The 21355-nt window shown below is 51.3% G+C and overlaps 1 protein-coding gene and 7 non-coding genes across 11 annotated transcripts; 7 read left to right on the top strand and 1 right to left on the bottom strand.

Annotated features, from left to right (window-relative positions):
* Positions 1 to 333: 333 nt before the first annotated feature.
* Positions 334 to 407, top strand: TRNAI-AAU (transfer RNA isoleucine (anticodon AAU)). The gene has a single exon. It is a non-coding gene; the product is annotated as a tRNA-Ile (tRNA).
* A 418-nt stretch (positions 408 to 825) lies between these two features.
* Positions 826 to 907, top strand: TRNAS-AGA (transfer RNA serine (anticodon AGA)). The gene has a single exon. It is a non-coding gene; the product is annotated as a tRNA-Ser (tRNA).
* Positions 908 to 1200: 293 nt separating this feature from the next.
* Positions 1201 to 1274, top strand: TRNAT-AGU (transfer RNA threonine (anticodon AGU)). Its single transcript has one exon. It is a non-coding gene; the product is annotated as a tRNA-Thr (tRNA).
* Positions 1275 to 4453: 3179 nt separating this feature from the next.
* Positions 4454 to 4525, top strand: TRNAP-CGG (transfer RNA proline (anticodon CGG)). The gene has a single exon. It is a non-coding gene; the product is annotated as a tRNA-Pro (tRNA).
* Positions 4526 to 5011: 486 nt separating this feature from the next.
* On the top strand, positions 5012 to 5083 carry TRNAD-GUC (transfer RNA aspartic acid (anticodon GUC)). The gene has a single exon. It is a non-coding gene; the product is annotated as a tRNA-Asp (tRNA).
* A 468-nt stretch (positions 5084 to 5551) lies between these two features.
* TRNAG-UCC (transfer RNA glycine (anticodon UCC)) lies at positions 5552 to 5623 on the bottom strand. Its single transcript has one exon. It is a non-coding gene; the product is annotated as a tRNA-Gly (tRNA).
* A 526-nt stretch (positions 5624 to 6149) lies between these two features.
* On the top strand, positions 6150 to 6221 carry TRNAW-CCA (transfer RNA tryptophan (anticodon CCA)). Its single transcript has one exon. It is a non-coding gene; the product is annotated as a tRNA-Trp (tRNA).
* Positions 6222 to 6885: 664 nt separating this feature from the next.
* AURKB (aurora kinase B) lies at positions 6886 to 20043 on the top strand. 4 transcript variants are annotated; one of them, XM_036094513.2, is made up of 9 exons: positions 6886 to 7169; positions 7829 to 8082; positions 16523 to 16625; positions 16748 to 16802; positions 17053 to 17244; positions 17588 to 17726; positions 17837 to 17985; positions 18760 to 18934; positions 19058 to 19369. In XM_036094513.2, exons 2-9 carry the CDS (start codon positions 8056 to 8058, stop codon positions 19229 to 19231), a joined length of 1014 nt encoding a protein of 337 aa, XP_035950406.1. In that variant the 5' UTR covers positions 6886 to 7169; positions 7829 to 8055; the 3' UTR covers positions 19232 to 19369. The 4 variants fall into 4 exon arrangements, with proteins under 4 accessions (XP_035950406.1, XP_035950404.1, XP_035950407.1 ...); XM_036094511.2 differs by lacking the exons at positions 6886 to 7169; positions 7829 to 8082 and adding exons at positions 14477 to 14520; positions 14844 to 14916 and having other exon boundaries at positions 19058 to 20043; XM_036094510.2 differs by lacking the exons at positions 6886 to 7169; positions 7829 to 8082 and adding exons at positions 14490 to 14520; positions 14821 to 14916 and having other exon boundaries at positions 19058 to 20043.
* Positions 20044 to 21355: the final 1312 nt, after the last annotated feature.

Below are 21355 nucleotides of genomic sequence, written 5' to 3'. Positions count from 1 at the left end.
TGCCGTGGGCTTCTCCCGGGCCAGGCCCGAGGCAGATCCGGCAGGAATTCCGGAATCCGAACCCACAGAATCAGGAGTTGCAGGAGTATTTGTGGGCGATGATCATGCGTCTGGCCCGTGTTCTATTTCTTCCCTGGGAGCTGCTCGCTAGCTGGAGAGCTACAGCCGAGTCACGCCTCTTAGAGACGCTCAGAGGGCATTCCTTCCTGGCCAGTAGGGGTCAGTTCTAGTTTGTATTTGGGAAGGCTTTGGGTCGCGCTTCAGTGGCTATCAAAGTGGTCTTGCCTGTACTGATACGTATGTAGAGATTTGAGGGAAGTGGTTCCCACAGTTGGCCGGTTAGCTCAGTTGGTTAGAGCGTGGTGCTAATAACGCCAAGGTCGCGGGTTCGATCCCCGTACGGGCCACGTTCCGGTTTTTCGGTTTTTTTGTTTTTTTTTTTAGCGCGCACCTGCTGTTTACAACCCAGGACTTTCTGTGCGGAGCCATTTGACTTTTGATCACAGACGGCGTCAGACCCACCGCTTCTCAAAACCTAAACTGCTAGCACACTCCATGGCTTGGGAGGGAGGTCCCCGGGCTGGGGCGGAGGGAAGCTTCCCCGGGAACGTGTTGTTGGAGGCGGTGGGAGACAGGGCAAGCTCCGGGCCGAGGAGCCCAGACAGGCGGGGGGGGGGGCGGCCCCGAGTCTCCCCCGAGTCTCCCCGGTGCTGCCGGCACCTGCCGCTCTCCTGGCCCTGGGACCCCGAGTAATTTAGGGGGTGGAGTGTCTGCAGGGCACGAGAACTAAGAAAGGCTAAGGACGAAGCACCCGATCTCGCCGGTGTAGTCGTGGCCGAGTGGTTAAGGCGATGGACTAGAAATCCATTGGGGTCTCCCCGCGCAGGTTCGAATCCTGCCGACTACGCATGCTTTTTCTTCTCCGACGTCCCGGCCGCGTACCTCCTGTCCAGGGTCGGAGACTGATCCCGCAGAAAGCCCGGGTCTCAGGAATCCTGCCCCGCCCTGGGGCTTCCCCAACCCAGCACTTCTGTCTTTGGTGTATTCCTTTAGACAATGTGGGGACCCCAGGGGTGGGTGCGTGATGTCAAATCCAGCTGCTTTGCAAACCTGGGTTTTAGAGAAGTCGGCAGTGGCTGCGGCCGAGCTCCGAGCGCTCTATTCCTGTAGTGCGGCTCCGGAAGCGTTCCTGGTGTCTTTGGCGCCGTGGCTTAGTTGGTTAAAGCGCCTGTCTAGTAAACAGGAGATCCTGGGTTCGAATCCCAGCGGTGCCTTTATTCAAACCTGCGAAAGCATTTCTTGCGTTTTGTCACTAAACCTATATTCCTTAATGGATTTATCAAGTGTTTTTATACTGGAGCAGCAAGGGTCCCCGTTCCGCCCTCAGAGCGCCCAGGTTTCCTGCAGACACGAGCTGCCAGTGCTTGGAGACCACTGCTGCAAAAGCTCGCCCCCCGACCAGGCCTACGTCTTTGAGCACCTGCTTCTGCCCTGGGGCCGGGAGAGTGGGCTACCCCAAAACCCCGTGGGAGGACGTCCCCGGGCGCCTGAGTCGGTTTGTTTTGTTTGGTTCTTCATTATATTTCTTTGGTTTGGGGCCTCAAAATCATATATGTATATATAATATGTTTTTAATTTTTTTTATTAGAAAGAATTTGGAGGGTGTGGTGCAGTTCCTTCACGTATAGTCACCTTCATCGGTCTCTATTAGCTGGCAGTCGGCGTTAGGAGTTAGCAGAGAAACCCGGTGGTCTGGTTTCCTCCGAGAGGGTGCTGAAGGGCTGGGGCCACGAACGTGGACAGGGCGGGAGCAGAAGAGACCTCATTCCCAGTGGGGTCTCCAGAGAGTCGGGTGTGGAAGGGAGCACTGAAGCCGGGCTGGTGAGGGTGCAGGAAACGCTGTGGAGGGAAGCGGCAAGAAGGAGGACCTACAGGCACTTGGCAGGGCCTAAACCTTCCTGGAAGACAGGCAGAAAGATCTAGATAGTGTCCTGTGATGGGGCCACCATTCTAAGATGTCTGAACAGAAGTGTTGTCTTGAAGGAATTGCTGTCTCGAGATGGCAGGTCAAGATGCCCACCATGGAGACCAGGTTTGTGCCACGCCCTGGGCTGCCTGCTGTGCCCGCACAGCCCCTTTTCTCCAAGAGCTCCTGGAAAGGAAGAGGAAATCACAACCCAGTGCACAAAGGGCAGGAACAGGGAGCTTGACAACATGGAGAAGGGCTATCTCATGGGGCCTGAGAGTAGTGAGTGGTCAGGGGAGGCTCTCTGGAGGAGGTGAACTAAGTCTGGAAGATCACGTGGAAATTTGCCCTATGTTCTAGGAAACAACTATTACTGTGTCCAGGCTGTTGATCTAGATCCTGGGAATAGAGCAGGGAGCAACAAACACTACAAAATTGTCTTAAAAATTAAATTATATCATATGCTAGATCAATGCTACATAAAAGAATAATAGCACAAGGGATCAGAGAGTGTGTGTGTGTGTGTGTGTGTGTAGACAGGGGGTGGTTCTGGAAATGTCAAAGCCTTGCACCAGGGCAGTTGTGGAAGAGATGGAAAGGAGGGATTGAATTCAAGGCATATTTAAGATTAAAAACAAAACAAAAACAAAAACAGGAGGACTCAGTAAATGATAGGATGTGAAGTCTGAAAAAGAGGGAGAAATTCAGGACGATGCCTGGGTTCTACTTTAGAGAAGGGCTGGGGGCAAGGGGTGTCACCAACTCAAATTCCCCAAGAATATTTTTTTCACTCTTTCCCACCCAATCTTTTTCAAACAACTGGGACTACCCAAAGTTATACCTTAGAACTCGGTCTTGCAGTGTAAAGCTTTGACTCTTGTTGAACTGTAAAATACACCAAACTTAAATAGTGATCAGTTTTCACCTTTGTTCTTGGATTCTAAAAGTGGGGCCGGTGGATGGGGCTTCAGGGTATCTGTGAACTCTCTGACATCTCATGCGTTTCTCTAGGGAAAAGGAGGACAGCTTTCATCGTGTTCTGTGAGGGAGGTAGGACTCCACCTCTGTGCAGATTAGGTGCCTGAGCCCAGGTAAGAGAGTGGTTGGTAACTAGAGACTTGGGGGGAAAGCTGGGGCCCAAGAGGAGGAGACAGAAGTTGCAAAAGAGTAAGGAGGAGGGAGACGCCAGAAGACCAGCCCTGAGCCCTTCAGCCCCCTGAAAAGGCTTGGGACACAGACAGGAAAGGATGATGGGCTGCTCTCTACTGTCCTCCCCCACTGTCTGGCCAAGGACACCTGGGAAAGAAAAGGCAACGTGTTGAACCCTTCATTGAAGTCTCCCCACCAAAGCATCTGTGGTTTGGGTATTAGGAAGGACCAGGCCCCACAAATCACCCGATTGGGAGGTGGGACGAAATGGTTCAGCCCAGAGATGCTACCGGAAGGTCGAGGGCCGTGGCTGGTCAGACCCTGCTGGGAGAACTCCCCAGAGCAGGCACTGAGCAGCGGGAAGGCAGAACAGGTGGCGGGCCGCTGACCCCACCAGGTCCTGCCAGGACTCCGGGCAGCCCCAAAGTGAGAGCGTGGTGAGTGTATTAAGAATTTAGAGGCTCACCGAGCCCGGGAAACTCCGGTGGCCTGGCCTCAGACCACACTCATGCGGGCGTTTGCCTCGGAGCCCCTTACCTTTTGGGGGTGTTAGGCGGCAGGGAGGAGGGTCTCCTTCCCGGCCATCCTAGGAGGTAAGTGGAGAGCGGAGGGTAGACGGGAGGGTAGGGGTAACCTGATCGTACAGGCGGGAGGTCCTGGAACCATTGCTGGTAGGGGTGTTAAGCATCAGACGGTCCCTGGACGCCAGACCTGGCACCTCGCCCCAATCACGCAGGTTGGAAAGTCTGTCCCCTACTCCGCCCCGCCCCCATTCATCTCAATGACTCCTCCTCGGGGGGTCCTCTTGGCCCCGGGAGTTACTCCCTTGCCTGGGTACTGGACCTGCTAGTCGCTCCAGGAGGATGGACAGGTGCGGGGACAGAGGGAGGGGCAGGTGTTCACCTAGGAACCTCAGGACTCATTCATTGTCCCCAACCATGCGACTCCACCGCCTATCTTCAAAGCTCTGCGCCAGAGGACTGGGTCCGAGGACGGCGGGCGCAGGCGGGAGGAGTCGGGACCCCAGGTTATGCAGTGGCCCCGAGACAGTGACCACAGGGAGTGGGAACCTGGGTGCTCAGGGTAGTCCTGGAGGGCTGCGCGGGGTGCGGAGGAGGCCGAGACCACTCCCTCCTACTTCCCCGACGTTATTTCCTGGGAGGAGCCGGAGTTCGCGGGCGGGAGCGGAGATTCCCAGACCCGGCTCGGGAGTGCGCGGCGTTGGGGCCGGTGGTCCCCGCGCGCGCGCCAGCCGGGTTCCGCCGCGGAGCCGTGGCCCTAAGGCCGCAGGAGGCCTAGTACGACCTCTAAAGGCGTCCGCGAGCGTACTTTCACGTCGGCTCGTTGGTCTAGGGGTATGATTCTCGCTTCGGGTGCGAGAGGTCCCGGGTTCAAATCCCGGACGAGCCCGGCTTCGGTTTTGGCGGAGACCCGAGCGCCTCAGGCGCTGGTGGAAGGAACGGCGCGGCGCCGCGCAGGCCGCCCTGCGAAGCCCGTGCAGCTGGCCGAGAGCCTGGAGCTGGGGCGCTGGCAGCTCTTTTGTTCCGAGCGCACAGCCCGGTGGCCGGAGGGAGCTCGCGGCGCGCAGCCCGGCCGGGGAGCCGGCAGGGAGAGCGCAGGCAGGTGCGGACGCGGGGCCAGCGCCTCCCGTTCCCGCCCCGCTTCTGAGCGCTCTGCGCCGGTCCCCGGCGGCCGGCTGGAGCTGTGGGGGACTGGGATGGAACGGGGCGGGACTATCACAGCCGGGTTTCGCCGCGTCTCCGGGTCGCTCAGGGGCGGTCCAGAGCGTGCGCGGGGCTCCGGGGGGCCCTTTCCAGCGGTCGGCGGGACGGAAGCCCCGGCGAGCGCGGCTAAGATGCCACATCCCCGAGCCGGAGAGCGTCTCTTCTAGCTCCTTCCTCGTTAGTATAGTGGTGAGTATCCCCGCCTGTCACGCGGGAGACCGGGGTTCGATTCCCCGACGGGGAGAAGCACGGTGCCTTTTGCTTTTTTCTATCATCCTGTGATAAATCCTACTCACAGCGAAGTACCCGGCCCCGGGCGTGGGACGGAGGTTTTCCTTAAAAAGAAGGAAGAAAGGGAAGGGAGAAGGTAAAGGGTAGTTGGTCCTGACTCTCGGGCTCACATTCCGAAAGTTCGAGTTTGTGTTTCGCCTCAAGCAACTTGCATTTAAATGTGCGGCGGAATGAGCCATTTGTCCCCTCCGTTCAATGAATGTGCTGATGAGACGCGTTCGCCGGCGATGACAGGCGCACAGCCGGACAGGACCGCTCGAAGCCGGCGCAGCGCTCTCTCCGCGACTGGACGCGCGCTCGTGGGCTCCGGTGGGCGTGCAGCCCTCGGTGCTCGTTGTGCATCGGCAACGGGGTCCCGGCAGAGGGGCGATCCCGGAGTGAGTGAAAAGTTGGTTTTTTTTTTTTAAAAAGTAAGAACCACTGCGTTGGCCGGGAATCGAACCCGGGTCAACTGCTTGGAAGGCAGCTATGCTCACCACTATACCACCAACGCCGGCTTGAAACGCGTGGTTCCGACGCTGGGGCTTCAATACATGCGCAGGCACGTGGCCTCAATGACGCGAGTCCGTGAACGAGGTGACCCTGGTCGCCCCGCGAGAGACTGCGCTTGACCGCGCGCAGCCGGAACAGGAGAAAGCGAGGTTCAGGGGACCGAAGTGAAGGCGCTGAGTCACTGGCAGAGGCGGGGAAGCATCTATTGGTCGGGGTCGGGGGGCGGAGGGACCAGGACTGCAGCGACACCGCGATGGCTTTGTCACCCCCAGAAATAAGTCCCAAACACACCAGTTGCTCCTCCGTTGAGCGAGCTCCGTGTGTCCCAAGGTTAAAGAGTTGGGCTTTACGCCAAGTGCCCTTAAGCACATTTTGCCCACAGAGGGAGGGTCCATTCCTACATGTCCACGCGCAGCTCTGAAAGTGACGCGGGCAGAACCTTAGGGGAGGGGCCTGGGATTTAGCTCCGCCCCTCGTCGCTGACGATAGCTCTGTTCACGGGATCCCGGCCGCCGCGGACTCGGAAAGGCCTCGTGGCGCAACGGTAGCGCGTCTGACTCCAGATCAGAAGGTTGCGTGTTCAAATCACGTCGGGGTCACGGAAGGTTGTAATTTTCTATATCTAGATCTGCGTTGCTATTTTTCGGGCAAAGGGGAAAAAAAATTCGTTTCTTTATATTAGAAAAATACAAACCTCAGTGCCCCTGTCGTTTTGCTTTTCCCAAAGTGTATGAATTTTCTCCTAAAATACAAGTTGAGGAATTTGTTTTTCAAATTTAGGAATTTCTATTGCATCTTTAATGTTTCTGTCAGATCAACCAATAGTGACGCCTTTAATCTCATAGATATTTTAGGTATCCCAGCGCAAATCGTTCACGAGCAGCTCCGAGTTCTTGTTCAGAAAATGTATTTGGAGCAATAAAGATTGTTTATTGGAAAGGGTGTAGCAAGAATTGATCATTATTATACGTAGCAACTGATTAATTAATTAAATACAAATGTTCTCCAGACTTCTCAAATGTCACTAGAAGCCTGGAGCCGCGTGCATTTTTGCTGCTTCCAGATTATTGGGTGGGGGGCGGGGGGAACAAAGAAATAACAGGCCAGCCACTCCATCGGTCTTGTCCTTCCCCTGCCCAGCGGGAAATTTCTTCCTGGACATCTCTTTCCTAACAGTGCCTCTGTTTGAGGGTACCAGGCCTGGGCTGCGGAAGAGGAATTTGGGCGGGCTCAGCACCACGCGCACGCGCGCAGGCTGGACGCTGTGCCTCGCCCTCCCCGTCTGCTCCGCTCCCCCGCCGCTGTCCCGCTTTCTGTTGGAGCGATCACTGTGTCGCGTGTGCCAAGACGGAGGCAGACAATCCGCCCTTCCTTGCACAGGCTGTGCGTGCTCGAATTGGGAATTGCTGATGACTTAGGAAGGCGACAGCAGCCCAGGAGCTCCGGCCACCTGACTCGGCGGAAGGCATGTGATGGGGACGGCAGGCAGCCCAGCACCCCATCACAGCCCCACCCTAAGCAGAGCACCTTTTAGGAGATACAAAATGGTGATTTTTTTTTTTTTTTTCTAATTCTGTCTTGCATTCGACATTTATTAGCTGGCATTAAGTCATAAAGAAGATCCTTCTCTCATCCACTGGGACCAGGTGATGTGTTCGTCCTGGTGATAGCTAACATGGGGGCCTTGCTGTGTGCCAGGCCCCGTGCTGAGTGCTTTGGCGACCTTATTTCAATTAATCCTGACAGCAGCCTTAAGGCTGTAGAACTATGCTCATTTTAGAGTTGATACTCAGAAAGATTGAACCGATTGCCAAGTAATACAGATTGCAAGGGGTAGGCTCAGACGTGCACCTGTAATACCCAAGTGCAGGAGCTTTCTGCTGCCTGGTGTTCCCTAGAAGCCCACCTGAGGGGTGACCAGGTAAGCTTGGTGGCCCCAGGGAGAGAAGGATGCTTGCAAAGTGCGGTTTATGGTCTGGAAGAGCCCTGGTATTACGGATGGGATATTTCTAGTCTATAGACCAAATCCAGTCCACAGACATGTTTGGTGACTAATTATTTGCTGACATTTACAGCTCAGTAAATTTCACATGTAAATCTAGATTTCTAGCTTCTCTAAAAAAAAATGGAAAGATCTGTCCATACCTGGGCTACACTTTCACACAGTAACAAGCCGCTAAAGCTGAGTCTTGCCTCTGTCTTCCAGACACGCACTCCCCCTTTGCCACGCTCCCCATCACTGAAGCTGAGCTCCTTCATACACCAACTTAGGGTCCATCCAGAAAACCTGGTCTTTGGAAAAAGCCTGGATTTTTTGGCAAAAACAGCCAAGATGAAGTTACAAACCCAAATCCCAAAACAGATGAAGAAATTTCATGGTGAGAGCATAATTGGAACAGAGACAGTCATGGGAACATAAAGGAAAAGAAGTCTATGGAATGGTCTGACAAAGAATTTTATGTAAGTATGATTATGATACGTGAAAAGATAAGTAACAAAATCAAATCATGAGACAAAAAGACAAAAATTCAATAAAAGCATATGGATATGCAATTGACCAATTAGAAATCTTACACATGAATGACAGATGTAACCAAATAAGTCTGTCTTACATTCTAAACTGGGCACAACAGGAGAGAGAGTTCGCTATTTTAAAAAGAGAACTCAGGAATTTACCCAAGACACAGAACAGAGGGACAAGAAATGTTAAAAGCACAGAAAAGAGGAACGCCTGGCTCAGTCACTGGAGCATGTGACTTTTGATCTCAGGTTTGTGAGTTCCAGCCCCACCTTGGGTGTAGAGATCACTTAAAAATAAAATCTTTAGGGGCCCCTGGGTGGCTCAGTCGTTAAGCGTCTGCTTTCGGCTCAGGTCATGATCCCAGGGTCCTGGGATCGAGCCCCACATCGGGCTCCCTGCTCTGCGGGAAGCCTGCTTCTCCCTCTCCCACTCCCCCTGCTTGTGTTCCCTCTCTCGCTGTGTCTCTCTCTGTCAAATAAATACATACAATCTTTTAAAAAAAAATAAAAAATAAAATAAAAAATAAAATCTTTAAAATAAACAAGGGGCGCCTGGGTGGCTCAGTCGATGAAGCGATGAAGCGTCTGCCTTTGGCTCAGGTCATGATCCCAGGGTCCTGGGATTGAGTCCCGCATCGGGCTCCCTGCTCATGGGGAGCCTGCTTCTCGCTCCTCCTGCTTGTGCTCTCTCTCTCTATCAAATAAACAAATAAAAGCTTTTAAAAATAATAAAATTAATTAATTAAAGCATGAAAAAGGAAGCTAAATGATGTGGAGGAGAGAATTAGCAGCTCTGATTACCTCAAAGAGGAATTTTTTTTAAAAAGACAATAGAAAATGGTACAGAAACTATACACATAGACTTAATTCTTAAAATTTTACCCTGGAGCTTCACCTATATGCCTTTTATTTCACTAAAAAAGAAAAAAAAAAAATCAGAAGCAAATAGGGCCGAGTTTGTTAAGATTTAAATAATTGAATAGTAGCTACACAAGTGCTTTTAAAAATTATTCTTGATATTTGAAATATTTCATCATATTTTTGTGGTAAGGTACACTTAACATACAATTTACCATTAGCCATTTTAATGTATACAATGCAGGGGTCTGTACTATATTCACACAGTTGTGCATCAATCACCACGATCTGATTCCAGAACGTTTTCATCACTCTGAAAACCCTGTAACCACTGGCAGCCACTTCCCACTCTCCCCAACCCCAATCCTTGGGGGTATTGGCCAGGCCTCCCTGCCCCCCAACCAGCCCCTTCCAGACCCTCCTCATTCCTGAAAGAGGTTTACTGGCTGATGATGAGAATTCATGTCTTGAAACTTCTTTGGGGGATATCCCATGATCAGAAATTAAAGGGACTAACATCTGTTCCTCCTGAACATTATAAAATCCTAACCATCCTGCCCTGACCTTCGGATCACAATCCAATTCTAACCCTTCCTAGTCTTGGGAAAATTCAGCCGTAGCAAGAACAGTGACAATTCCCCCCTCATGATACCTCGAGAGTCACTGGGGTAAACAACAGAGATTTTGTTCATGAACTTCAACAGGCAGCTGATGGTTGCCTAGCCGATAGAACAGATAGCTTTTGTTTTGTTTTGTTGTTTATGAATAATGCAAATCCCGATCCTATGCTAGCCCATCAAATATTCCTGAAAGGCCAAATATCTTCTGGCGTAATGGGCAAGTGGGAATTTAAAGACTGTGGGGGACAGGGACACTGTATTGGATCTATCAGGGCATATCCCACCCATGCACTGTGTCCCCTGACAGATTCCAGAAAAATCTCCCTTCACTAGGTCATGAGGAATAAAGTACTCGGCAGGTGATAGAATTTTTACAAAGCTTTTCATGATGGGCTCCCTGATCTTGGGAAGCGGGGTTAGGCTGACCCTAAGACACTTTACCAGTCTCCTTTGCAGTAGTCATGGGACACATTTTTGGCCGATGAGAAATCTATTGGGTACTTCTAGAAAGGTTTCTGCTCATCCTGATAAAGGGGGCAGAGACCGTTGGCGGCCATCTTGCAATCCTAAGGGACATGTCAAGAGAATCACAGCAAGGCCAATCCACATCTCTAACAAAACAACGGCCTACCTGGTGACTTCTTGCTAAGAGAAAACAGATCCCTATTGTTCGCGCCACTGCTGACTGAGTTTTCTGTAACTTGCAGCCAAAGGCGTTACGCAGTGATGGAGAAACCCATAAGGACTTCTTGGATTTACATTTGGCTGAATCATATGAAAATGGTATTTTTGTAGATCAAGTGATTGACTCTCAGCAGTTTCGCATCATTCACTCACACTCTATGGCTAAGAACCCTCTAGGTCTGTAGATCTGTGTCAGTTAGTATGCTTTTGACAGCGAATAACTAAACTCTTGAGTCAATGCGTTAGGGAAGAGACCTACCGGTCCCTATAAGGAAAGTGCGAAATAGGCGTTGAGAGGCTGAACAACACCATGAAGGTCTTGGGTTCTTCCCAGACCTTCTGCAAAGCTAGCCTCGTTCTCAGGCTGCTCCCTTCCGGAGCACCACTAGCAGCAGAAAGGTGGGCTTTGTGGAGAAAAGGAGTTTCTGCCCAGCATTCTGGACAAGAATCCTAAAATTCCCATTCACCATTCATGGGGTCACTTGGGTCACAACATGCTAATCCCTGAACCATGACCACGATCCCGTAATAAAAAGTGTTGACTGGTGTCGATCAGTCAGCATCCAATCCTGGACCTGAGATGGGGTCAGCTTCCCTCTCATGCCCAGAAAATTCTAGGTGCCTGCAGAAACAGACACAGACTACAATGGAAACTGCCTACCCAGAACGGGGGACAGTGCAGGTGGTTCCCTAAAGCAAAGTTAGGGTGTTCTTTGAAGAAAGAGGAAGGGTGCTAGGCAGGCAATACTTACAAATACCCACTACTTATTCCATAGAAGGCCCCCAAATGTATTTATTAACCCAATTATGACATGTGTGTTTGGAAAGAGCAGAGAAGAAGGGAGTGTGGCAGGAAGGAGAAGAGTTAGGGTCAGTCCAAACAATGCAGCCACCGTCGGGAGATCTGCAGAGAAAGGTCCACTGGTGGAAAATTCCTGCTACGGATGTGAGTGCAAGACTTTAAAGAATAAAATAGTAATGACACAAAAATAAACACACGCAGACAATGGAATAGAATAAAGAGTCCAGAAATATGGAGATCCAAGTATCTACTATGACAATATATCAAGAGTAGTTTTTTTAAATTTAATTTTATTTTATGATGTTATGTTAGTCACCATACAATACATCATTAGCTTTTGATGTAGTGATCCACGATTCATTGTTTTTGTAAAATACCCAGTGCTTCATGCAGTACGTGCCCTCCTTAATACCCATCACCAGGCTAGCCCATCCCCCCACCCCCCCTCCCCTTGTTTGTTGTTTTTTTTAAAGATTTTATTTATTTATTTGAGAGAGAGAGAGAGAGAGAGAGAGAGAATGAGCGGGGGAGGGGCAGAGGGAGAGTGAGAATCCCGAGCAGACTCCCCACTGAGTGCAGAGCCCAACACCGGTCTTGATCCCACCACTTAAGATCCTGACCCGAGCGGAAGTCAAGAGTCATACGCTCAACTGACTGGGCCACTCAGGTGCCCCAAGAGTAGTTTTTTCCCTTCATTTTTTCCCTGCTAATATATTAGAAGAAATAATGCCACACACATGTTTCAGCTTACATTTTTCAACAATATAATTGTAATCAACTAACATTTACATCTGTATCAGTTGGCTATTGCTATAATGTTGCATTTTTTTCTTGTTTTTTTTTTTTTTTTAACATTTTGACCCCCTTTCACTCATTTCTCCCATCCCAACCCCCACCACCTCTGGCAAACCCTAATCTGTTCTCTGTATCCATGAGCTTTTCTTTGTTGTTTTTAGATTCCACATATAAGAAAAATCATACAGTATTTGTCTTTCTCTGTCTGACTTACTTCACTTAGCATAATACCCTCCCGGTCCATCTATGTTGTCACAAATGACAAGATTTCATTCTTTTTCATAGCAGAATAATATAATATTCCAGTATACACACACATACACACCTCATTTTCTTTATCCTTTCATCCATCTGTAGACACTTGGATGTTTCTATATCCTGGCTATTGTAAATAATGCTGCAGTGAACATGGGGATGCAGATACCTTTTTGAATCTTGCTTTCCTTTCCTTTGGATAAATACTCTGAAGTGAAATTGCTGGATCCTATGGTAGTTCTGTCTTTAAGTTTTGTTTTTTTTTTTTAAAGACTTCATTTACTTATTTATTAGAGAGCGAGCGAGAAACAGCATGAGAGGGGAGAGGGTCAGAGGGAGAAGCAGGCTCCCCCGCTGAGCAGGGAGCCTGATGTAGGACTCGATCCCAGGACTCCAGGATCATGACCTGAGCCAAAGGCAGTCGCTTAACCAACTGAGCCACCCAGGCGCCCTGTCTTTAAGTTTTTGATGGCCCTCCATACTGTTTGCCATGACGGCTGCACCAGTTTGCATTCCCAACACAGTGCACGAGGGCTCCCTTTTCTCTACCTCCTGACCCAAACTTGTTATTTCTTGTCTTTTTGGTGACAACCATTCTAACAGGTGTGAGGCTAAATCTCATTCTGGTTTTGATTTGCATTTCCCTGATGATTAACGATGGTAAGCATCTTTCATATACATGTTGGCCATCTGTAGGTCTTCTTTGGAAACATGTCTATTCCAATCTTCAGCCCATTTTTAAATCAGATTGTTTGTTTGTTGCCATTAAGTTGTATGAGTTCATTAGATATTTTGGATATTAGCCCCTTATCAGGTATATGATTTGCAAATATTTTCTCCCATTCACTAGGTTGCCTTTTCATTTTGTTGATGGTTTTCTTTGCTGTGTAGAAGCTTTTAGTTTGGGGGTGCCTGGGTGGCTCAGATGGGTCTGTCTTCAGCTCAGGTCATGATCCCAGGATCCTGGGACCGAGCCCCATGCTGAGCCCCAGGCGGACCCCCACCCTCCGCCGTGCTTTTGGCTCAGCAGGGAGCCTGCTTCTCCCTCTGCCTCTTCCCCTGCTTATGCTCTCTCTCTCTCTCTGTATCTCTCTGCCTCAAATGAATAAATAAAATTTTTAAAAAAAATTTTAGTTTGATGTAGCCCCACTTGTTTATTTTTGGTCTTGCTTTTGCTTTTGGTGTCAGGTTTCTAAAAATATTGTGAAGACCTATGTCAAGGAATCTACAGCCTGTGTTTTCTTCTAGGAGTTTTATGGTTTCAGGTCTTACGTTCAAGTCTTTAATCCATTTTGAGTTAATTTTTGTGTGTAGTGTAAGATAGTGGTCCAGATTCATTCTTTTGCAGGTGTGGCTGTCCAATTCTCCTAGCAACATTTTTTGAAGAGACTACCCTCTCCCTCTTGTGTGTTTTTGGCTCCTTTTCCATAAATTGATTGACCATATATGTGTGGATTTATTTCTGGGCTCTCTGTTTAGCTCCATTGATCTATGTGGCAGTTTTTTGTTTTTTTTTTTTAAGATTTAATTTATTTATTTGACAGAGAGAGAGCGAGAGAGGGAACACAAGCAGGGGAAGTGGGAGAGGGAGAAGCAGGCTTCCCGCGGAGCAGGGAGCCCGATGCGGGGCTCGACCCCAGGACCCCGGGACCCCTGAGCCGAAGGCAGACGCCTAACGACTGAGCCACCCAGGCACCCCTATGTGGCAGTTTTTATGTCAACACCGGGCTGTTTTAATTACTACAGCTTTGTAATGTGGTTTGAACCCGGGGGTGGGGGTGGGGGGCTGTTGGTGATACCCGTGGCTTTGTTCTTTCTCAAGCTTGCTTTGGCTATTTGCGTCCTGTTGTAACTCCATACAAACTTGCTATTGTTTTTTTCTATTTCTGTAAAAACTGTCATTGGAATTTTGATAGAGATTGCGTGGAATCTGTGGATTGCTTTGGGTAAGGGTAGCATTTAAATTCCGCTGGGAACTAGGTGGTTTGTGTAACAAGCGGTGCTGGCGTAATGAACTCTCCATCTGTCGAGAATAAAACCCTGGTGCATACACACAGAAGGATAAATTCCAGATAGACGGAAATTGTTAAATTAACGAAAGAGGATGTGAGAACATTGGACTCGGGGATGCCCGAAACTTTCCTAAGCCCGAACCTCCGGTGGGCGGTGTCTGGCATCCCGCCTCCCGCATTGGGTCCCACGGGCTACGTCACGGGGAGTCCAGCCAATGAGGGCTGGGCATGGACAGCGCGCTCAGCCAATGGGGCCAGGGCGGGAGATTTGAAAGGGCCTCAGCGGGGGCCCGGCCCGGCAGGTTCAGTCGTTTGCCCGCGGCCCGGAGGGTGGCTGTGCCACGGGCTCCAGGTGAGCTGGCTTCCTTTCGCGGGTCTTGCGCCGGGAGAGGGCAGGTGATCAGGCAGGTCGGGGGTCCGTTGGGCGGCCCGCGCGCACCCGCCGGGCCACTGGGAGCTCAAGGGTAGAGGGAGGGTCCTGAAAGGGGGGTGTGCAGGAGCAGGGCGGGGGCGGCGAGACGAGCGCCCGGGTGCGCCCCGATGAGCCAGCGACTTGATCAGCCCCCTTTCAGCAGCCCCAGACCCGCGCTTCCGGCTCGATCGGTCCGACCCCCTCCTCTCTCGCTCCGTCTTTTTTTCCTGCTTCTTACAGCCCTGTTTCCCTTGTGTGCCCAGCTCTCCTCCCCCTTTCCCTCTAAGGATGGCCCAGAAGGAGAACGCCTACCCCTGGCCCTACGGCCGGCAGACGGTAAGGGCTTCCCCACGTCCCCTCCCCCACCCGCATGGAAAGTTCCTGCCTGGGGATTTGAGGTCGTGCGGAGGGCGACCCTCCGAGTCTGCCCCGCTTTGCTCCAACGAATGGGTCCCAAGAATTTGCTGGTGGAACCCGGTCTGGGCATTTGCAAATACATCCTATCAGGTGCCGCCGAGTTGAATCTGATCAGCCTATGAGGACCCTTGCAGGGTTGAGCCTTTTTGTCACGTATACAAATGATACCTGGGACTGAGCAGGCAGGTTTGCCCTTCGGGCCATGATTCCCAACCCTTGTCCTGAACAAATAGGCTAGACAGGAAGTAGAGAGAGACTCTGAACAGGGTTTTTATAGGTTTAAAAGATTCAGGACATGTTAAATTTGGAATTTGGAATTTGTTTTAGTGACTGGTGTGAGATCAAGATCTAAATAGATTTATTTTCCAGTTGTCCTAAGATCTTTCAGTGGTCAGTCTACTCTCTAATTTGAAATGCCACCTTTATTATATAAAATGCCCACCTCTATGTGGGTCTATTTCTGGACTCTTATTTTGTCCAACCTGCTTGCTGATAAATTCTGTACTGATATCACTGCTTGGGAATGGGTTTTTAGGGCACGAGGCTTTCTTCTCTAGGCTAAGAAGAAGGAAGGGGCTCTCACAGGCATTGCTCCCTGTTGGTGGGGCTTGGGTATCCTGAAGTGTCCATCTGTCCCCTTGTCCACCAGCTCCCGCCCTCACGGAGCACTTAGTGAGGCTGGCAAGAACAGAGGCTGAAAGAGAAACCATTGTGGTCACTCCTGAAAGAAAGTTGTGTATATTGCTCTGAGAAGCTGCAAGAGAGAAATGGTCCAGGGCCATCAGAGTAGCCCTCGGTGTCTCCAAAGCCTCTTGTTGCAAAGGGGTGAACACTGGAATTTGTTGCAACATTCAAGACCTCCGGGACCTTATCTAAACCTTAATAGACTGAGTTTTTAATTTTTTTCTAATTTTTTAAATTATTTTTTTTGAAGATTTTATTTTTAATTAATCTCTGCACCCAACACGGGGCTCGAACTCACAGCCCTGAGATCAAGAGTTGCGTGTTCTACTGACTGAGCCAGCCAGGTGCCCCTAGACTGAGTTTTTAGGGGGCTGTGAGAATGTCTCTGCTAAAACCCCTTGAATTGTGGGCGGTTTGTTTTTGTTTTTGTTTTTTCCTTTTTTAACCTGGCCCTCTACTCCCCACTGGGGTGGGGGAGGGCAGGGTGAATGAGTGTGGGGTTGTGGACGGTACCATAGAGGTTAGACAGTTACGTGCCTGAAAATGTGGTGTGGGCCATGGCCAAGGAGGTGAAATGTTCAGTGTTGGGGTGAGTCCTTTGCTCCTTATCTTAGGCCAACCTAGGTCGCTTATGAAGAACCCATTTTAGTACGGAGCAAGGAGCGGAGCCTTGGGCTGAGTAGCAAAACTGTGGTCTCGGTGTTCCTCTTTGAACAGGGGGTGGGTGGCTGGCTGGCTGGGTGGGCTGACAGCAAGTATTGAAATGCTGCTTTTAGCACATTCCAACCCACTCCCCGGGACAAAGCCACCCTCAGAGCTCCCCACTGCTGCTCCTTCTCAGACTCAGCCTGGCCTGAACACCCTGCCCCAGAGAGTCCTCCGGAAGGACCCTGCCACCCCGTCTGCGCTTGTCCTCATGAGCCGCTCCAATGGCCAGCCCACAGGTAACTGGGACACGGGAAGGGATTGAGCTGAGGGGCCTAGGGTCTAGGGTCTATGGGGAGGGTGCCGGGATGAAAATGTCAAAGTTGGGGGAGGTTGCTGAACTCCCCTGTTGTTTCCTTAGCTGCCCCTGGCCAAAAGGTGGTGGAGAACAGCAGTGGGACACCCAACTTCTCAACGTGAGTACCCAAGCCTTGGGGTGGCAAGAGAGGAGGGGGGGAGCAAACACAGAGGACATGGGGGAGGCGGCCATTCAGGGCAGGAGCAGGGATACAGGCAAGAAAGCCTGATCCGTCCTCAACTCGTCCTCACCTCCCTTGGGAGAGAAGCAGGGCTGAGGGCCGGCGGGGCTGGGGGAGAGGGGAGAACGTGGCCTCTCGGGTGACCCACAGGCTGGCGCTCACCTGCCTTCCCCCCACCTCTCATCAGGCGCTCCTTCACCATCGACGACTTTGAGATCGGGCGTCCTCTGGGCAAAGGCAAGTTTGGAAACGTGTACTTGGCTCGGGAGAAGAAAAGCCATTTCATTGTAGCTCTCAAGGTCCTCTTCAAGTCTCAGATAGAAAAGGAGGGCGTGGAGCACCAACTGCGCAGGGAGATCGAAATCCAGGCCCATCTGCAGTATGAGTCTTGCCCTCCGCCCACCCCAGCCCCTCTGCTCCTCCCCCGGCTCCTCTTTCACCCCCTGCCCCATCCAGACTGCCCTGCAGTGGTCCCTTGGCCCACTGAGCTCCCAGCCCCGGTCAAGGCCCCACTGAGCTCCCAACCCTGGTCAAGGCCCAACTGAACTCCCCCGGCCAGAGCCTTGAATCCAGAGGGCTGCCCCCAGTTCCCTTTCACCACTGCCAGCCCCGCTGTCCCCGGCCTGGTCCAAATGTGACCCCACTTTGCCCCACCTGGCACTGTCATCTTTCCCATTTCCTTCGGCCGGAATGCACCCTGAGTCCTCCCCTGTCCCCTCCAGGCATCCCAACATCCTGCGCCTTTACAACTATTTCTATGACCGGCGAAGGATCTACTTGATTCTGGAGTACGCCCCCCGCGGGGAGCTCTACAAGGAACTGCAGAAGAGCCGCACTTTTGATGAGCAGCGAACAGCCACGGTCCGGGCGGGTGGGCGCTTTGGGGCACCAGCAGGGGCCCGAGGCTGGGGGTCCGCCGCTTGGAGCTGGACGTCCAGCCTTGCCTGACCTCCTGTCATTGGCCCTCCCAGATCATGGAAGAACTGGCAGATGCTCTGCTGTACTGCCACGGGAAGAAGGTGATTCACAGGGACATAAAGCCGGAGAATCTGCTCTTGGGGCTCCAGGGAGAGCTGAAGATCGCTGACTTTGGCTGGTCTGTGCATGCCCCCTCCCTAAGGTACGGTGGGCCAGGGGACCGGGCCTGGGTGTGAATGGCGGGCACATTCAGGGTAACAGGACTCCAGATCTTGGTCCCCGGACACGTGTGGGTTTGTCCTCAAGTGCCTATAGACACGGCAATCTCTTCACAAAAATAGGAGACCCCCAATTCTGTTGCCCAGATTTCCTACCGAATATACTGGGACCCACTCATCGCGTCGCTGAGAATATTCCTACCTCATTTGTAATGGCTTCATAGTATTGTAGATAGATAGAACCTGATCCCTTTTTTTTTCAAGATTTTATTTACTTGAGAGAGGGTGAGAGAGAGATGAGCAGGCGGGAAGGGCAGAGGGAGAGGGAGAAGCAGACTCCCCGCTGAGCAGGGAGCCTGATACGGGACTGAGATCATGACCAGAGCCGAAGGCAGATGCTCAACCGACTGAGCCACCCAGGCGCCCCAACCTGATCCATTTCAGCAGGACCTGCCAGATGGACTTTTGAGAGGGCCCCAGTTTTCCCGTTAATTCTAAGATGAGCATTGCCCTTAGATCTGATTATTTTAAGATACATCCCTCCGGGTGGAAAGGCTGGGGCAGTGTGTGATTCTACCCCTGGGGCTTTCTTTGGGCTCTATCTTTACCCTACTCCTGCCCCAAAGGGCCCTGTCAGAGCCTGGTTGAAATACTCCCCTGGCTCATCCTGGGGTCGCTCGGCTCCCTGTCGGGCAGCAGGGAAAAGACAGGTGGTCTTTACCTGGGATCCCTGCCCTTCCCCCCGCCATCCCGCCCAGGAGGAAGACGATGTGTGGTACCTTGGACTACCTGCCCCCAGAAATGATTGAAGGGCGCACGCACAACGAGAAGGTGGATCTGTGGTGTATCGGAGTCCTCTGCTATGAGCTGCTGGTGGGAAACCCGCCCTTCGAGAGCGCTTCCCACAATGAGACGTATCGGCGCATCGTCAAGGTGGGAGGGCGGGCACGGTGCCTGGCTGCAGAGGCCCGGCGGGCCCTGTGGAATTCTCCAGATGGAATGGGGGTGGTCGAGGATAAAACTAAGGGGGCCCTTGTCCTTCCTCGACTTCTGCAGGTGGACCTGAAGTTCCCCGCCTCCGTGCCCACGGGAGCCCAGGACCTCATCTCCAAGCTGCTCAAGCACAACCCCTCAGAACGGCTGCCCCTGGCCCAGGTCTCTGCGCACCCTTGGGTCCGGGCCCACTCCCGGAGGGTGCTGCCTCCCTCCGCCCTTCAGTCTGTCCCCTGACTCGTCCCTGTCATTTATTCGGTCGTGCCTGTTTGTATGCCTGTATATGTGGGGTTGGAAGGAGGGGTACCTGGCCTGCTCCTTTACTTGTCTTCTACCTCCTTTTTATTTAATAAAGGCTGAAGCTTTTTATACGGATGAGTTTAGATGCTTTACATTCAGGTGGAGACTGCTGAGGGGTGGGGGGCTGGTGGGTGAGGATTGCCCCTGCTCAGCTCTCCCTGGCCACGCCCACCCTTGCCCTCGTTCTGCTTCCTGCTCCCCCCACCCCTGTCTCCCGTTGTTTCTTCCCCTGCTCTGGCTGCTGGAGTCTCGGCTCCCCTCGGCTGCTGCTGAACCCCAGCGGCGCCTCTAGTCTTTCCTTCTGGTTCAGCCTCTGCCAACCTAGGAGCAACTGAACATGGCCTTCCCCTAGAAGCTGTCTTGGTTTTACTGCTCTGCTCAGGATCTAGCACAGGACGCAGAGAGGTTGCGGAGTCCACCAAAAGTCACACAGCCAGTAAGTGGGGAGAGCCCAGTTTTAAAGTCCATATTCCTTAATGCCGTGCTAGGATGGTATATTGATTACTTTTGGGCAGCACACACATTTATTTTACGTGCTTATGGATCACAGACCTGGAACAGGAATTGCAGTTTTTACCATTACTGTGTAGTCCAGGAAAAAAAGGTGCCTTACCAGATTAAGAAAGGGTTTGGTTTTTGGTGTCCTGACTAGATGTTGACTTTCATCAAAGGCTTTCTCTTCGTCTATTGGTTACTTACCCTTTTAATCATTGTGAGGTATGGGAATAAATTTTCTTTTTTAGACTTCATGCAGTTTTGTTATTTTTTTTTATAAATGTTCTTATTTTGGGGGACGCCTGGGTGGCTCAGTCGTTAAGGGTCTGCCTTCAACTCAGGTCATGATCCCAGGGTCCTGGAATTGAGCCCCGCATCGGGCTCTCCGCTCAGCAAGGAGCCTGCTTCTCCCTCTCCCTCTGCCTGCTCCCCCTACTTGTGCTCACTCTCTGTCAAATAAATAAATAAAATCTTTAAAAAAAAAAGTTCTTATTTTTATTTGATCTTAGTTAACTGATGCGCCACCAGCCATTCCTAGAGCTGCCGTAACAAACTACCACTAAGGAGGTGGTTTAAAACAGAAAATCAACTGGTCCAAAATCAGATTGGCCACAGTGTCCCACCCCCATCAAGGGTTGGGGGGGAATCCTTCCTCCCCTCTTCCAGCTTTGGGTGGCTCCAGGCATTTCTGGGCGTGAGGCTTCCCTACGCCCAGCTCTGCTTCTTCATGCTCTTCCCCTCTTCTCTCTCTGTATCTTCTGTGATTTATAAGAACTCTAGTCATTTCATTTAGGGCCCACCCAGATAATCCAGGATGATCTTATCTTAAGATCCTTAATTACATCTGTAAAGACTCTTTTCCAGATGGGGTAAAAAGACTCTTACCCATGGGGTAAAACAATTGAATGATGTTATAAGATTTTTTTTTTTTAAACCCTGGTTTCTCTCCCTTTTGTCTGCCAACCCCTTCCTTCCTTCGGCCAATGAAATCCACAGGGTCTCAGCCCCACCTCCCTTACTCACGAACTGCACTGCTCTCACCCTGATTCAAGCCACCAGCCTCTTAACTGTTCTCCCTGCTCCTATTCCTGGCCCGTCCTCCACATGGAAAGTTAGAGTTCTTGGAATAAAATCCAAACTCATTCTATGGCAAGGTCCTCTACCCGTTTTCAACCCTGGCTGCACATCATAATCACCTGGAGGGCTTACGGAGAAAATAGAACTCTTGGACTATCAGCCTGAGAAATTCAGATTTAATCCGCCTAGGCTGAGACCCAGGCATCCATCTGAGTTAAAAATCCCTGCCTGAAGAGATTCTGTTCCTCCCTACTTGGAGCTCAGCTCCCAACTGCTCTAACCCCTTCCATCACTAAAGCACTGGCCTCCTTGCTGTTCCTTGAACATTGCCAAATTTGTTTCTACCTCCGGCCCTTTGCACTTGCTCTTCCCTCTGTCTAGAATGGCACCTGCAGCCTCCTTTGAGTCATGGGAAGAATCAGCCATCTGTATCATGATCTTTGGTCAGTGACCTGTGCTTGACCCCTCAGAGACTTTTCTAAGAGGCAT

The sequence above is a fragment of the Halichoerus grypus genome, chromosome 2 (assembly GCF_964656455.1).
Source record: "Halichoerus grypus chromosome 2, mHalGry1.hap1.1, whole genome shotgun sequence".
NCBI classification, from domain to species: Eukaryota; Metazoa; Chordata; class Mammalia; order Carnivora; family Phocidae; genus Halichoerus; species Halichoerus grypus.
Note: the sequence above shows the minus strand (reverse complement) of the source record. Positions and strands in the feature narration are given on the sequence as shown.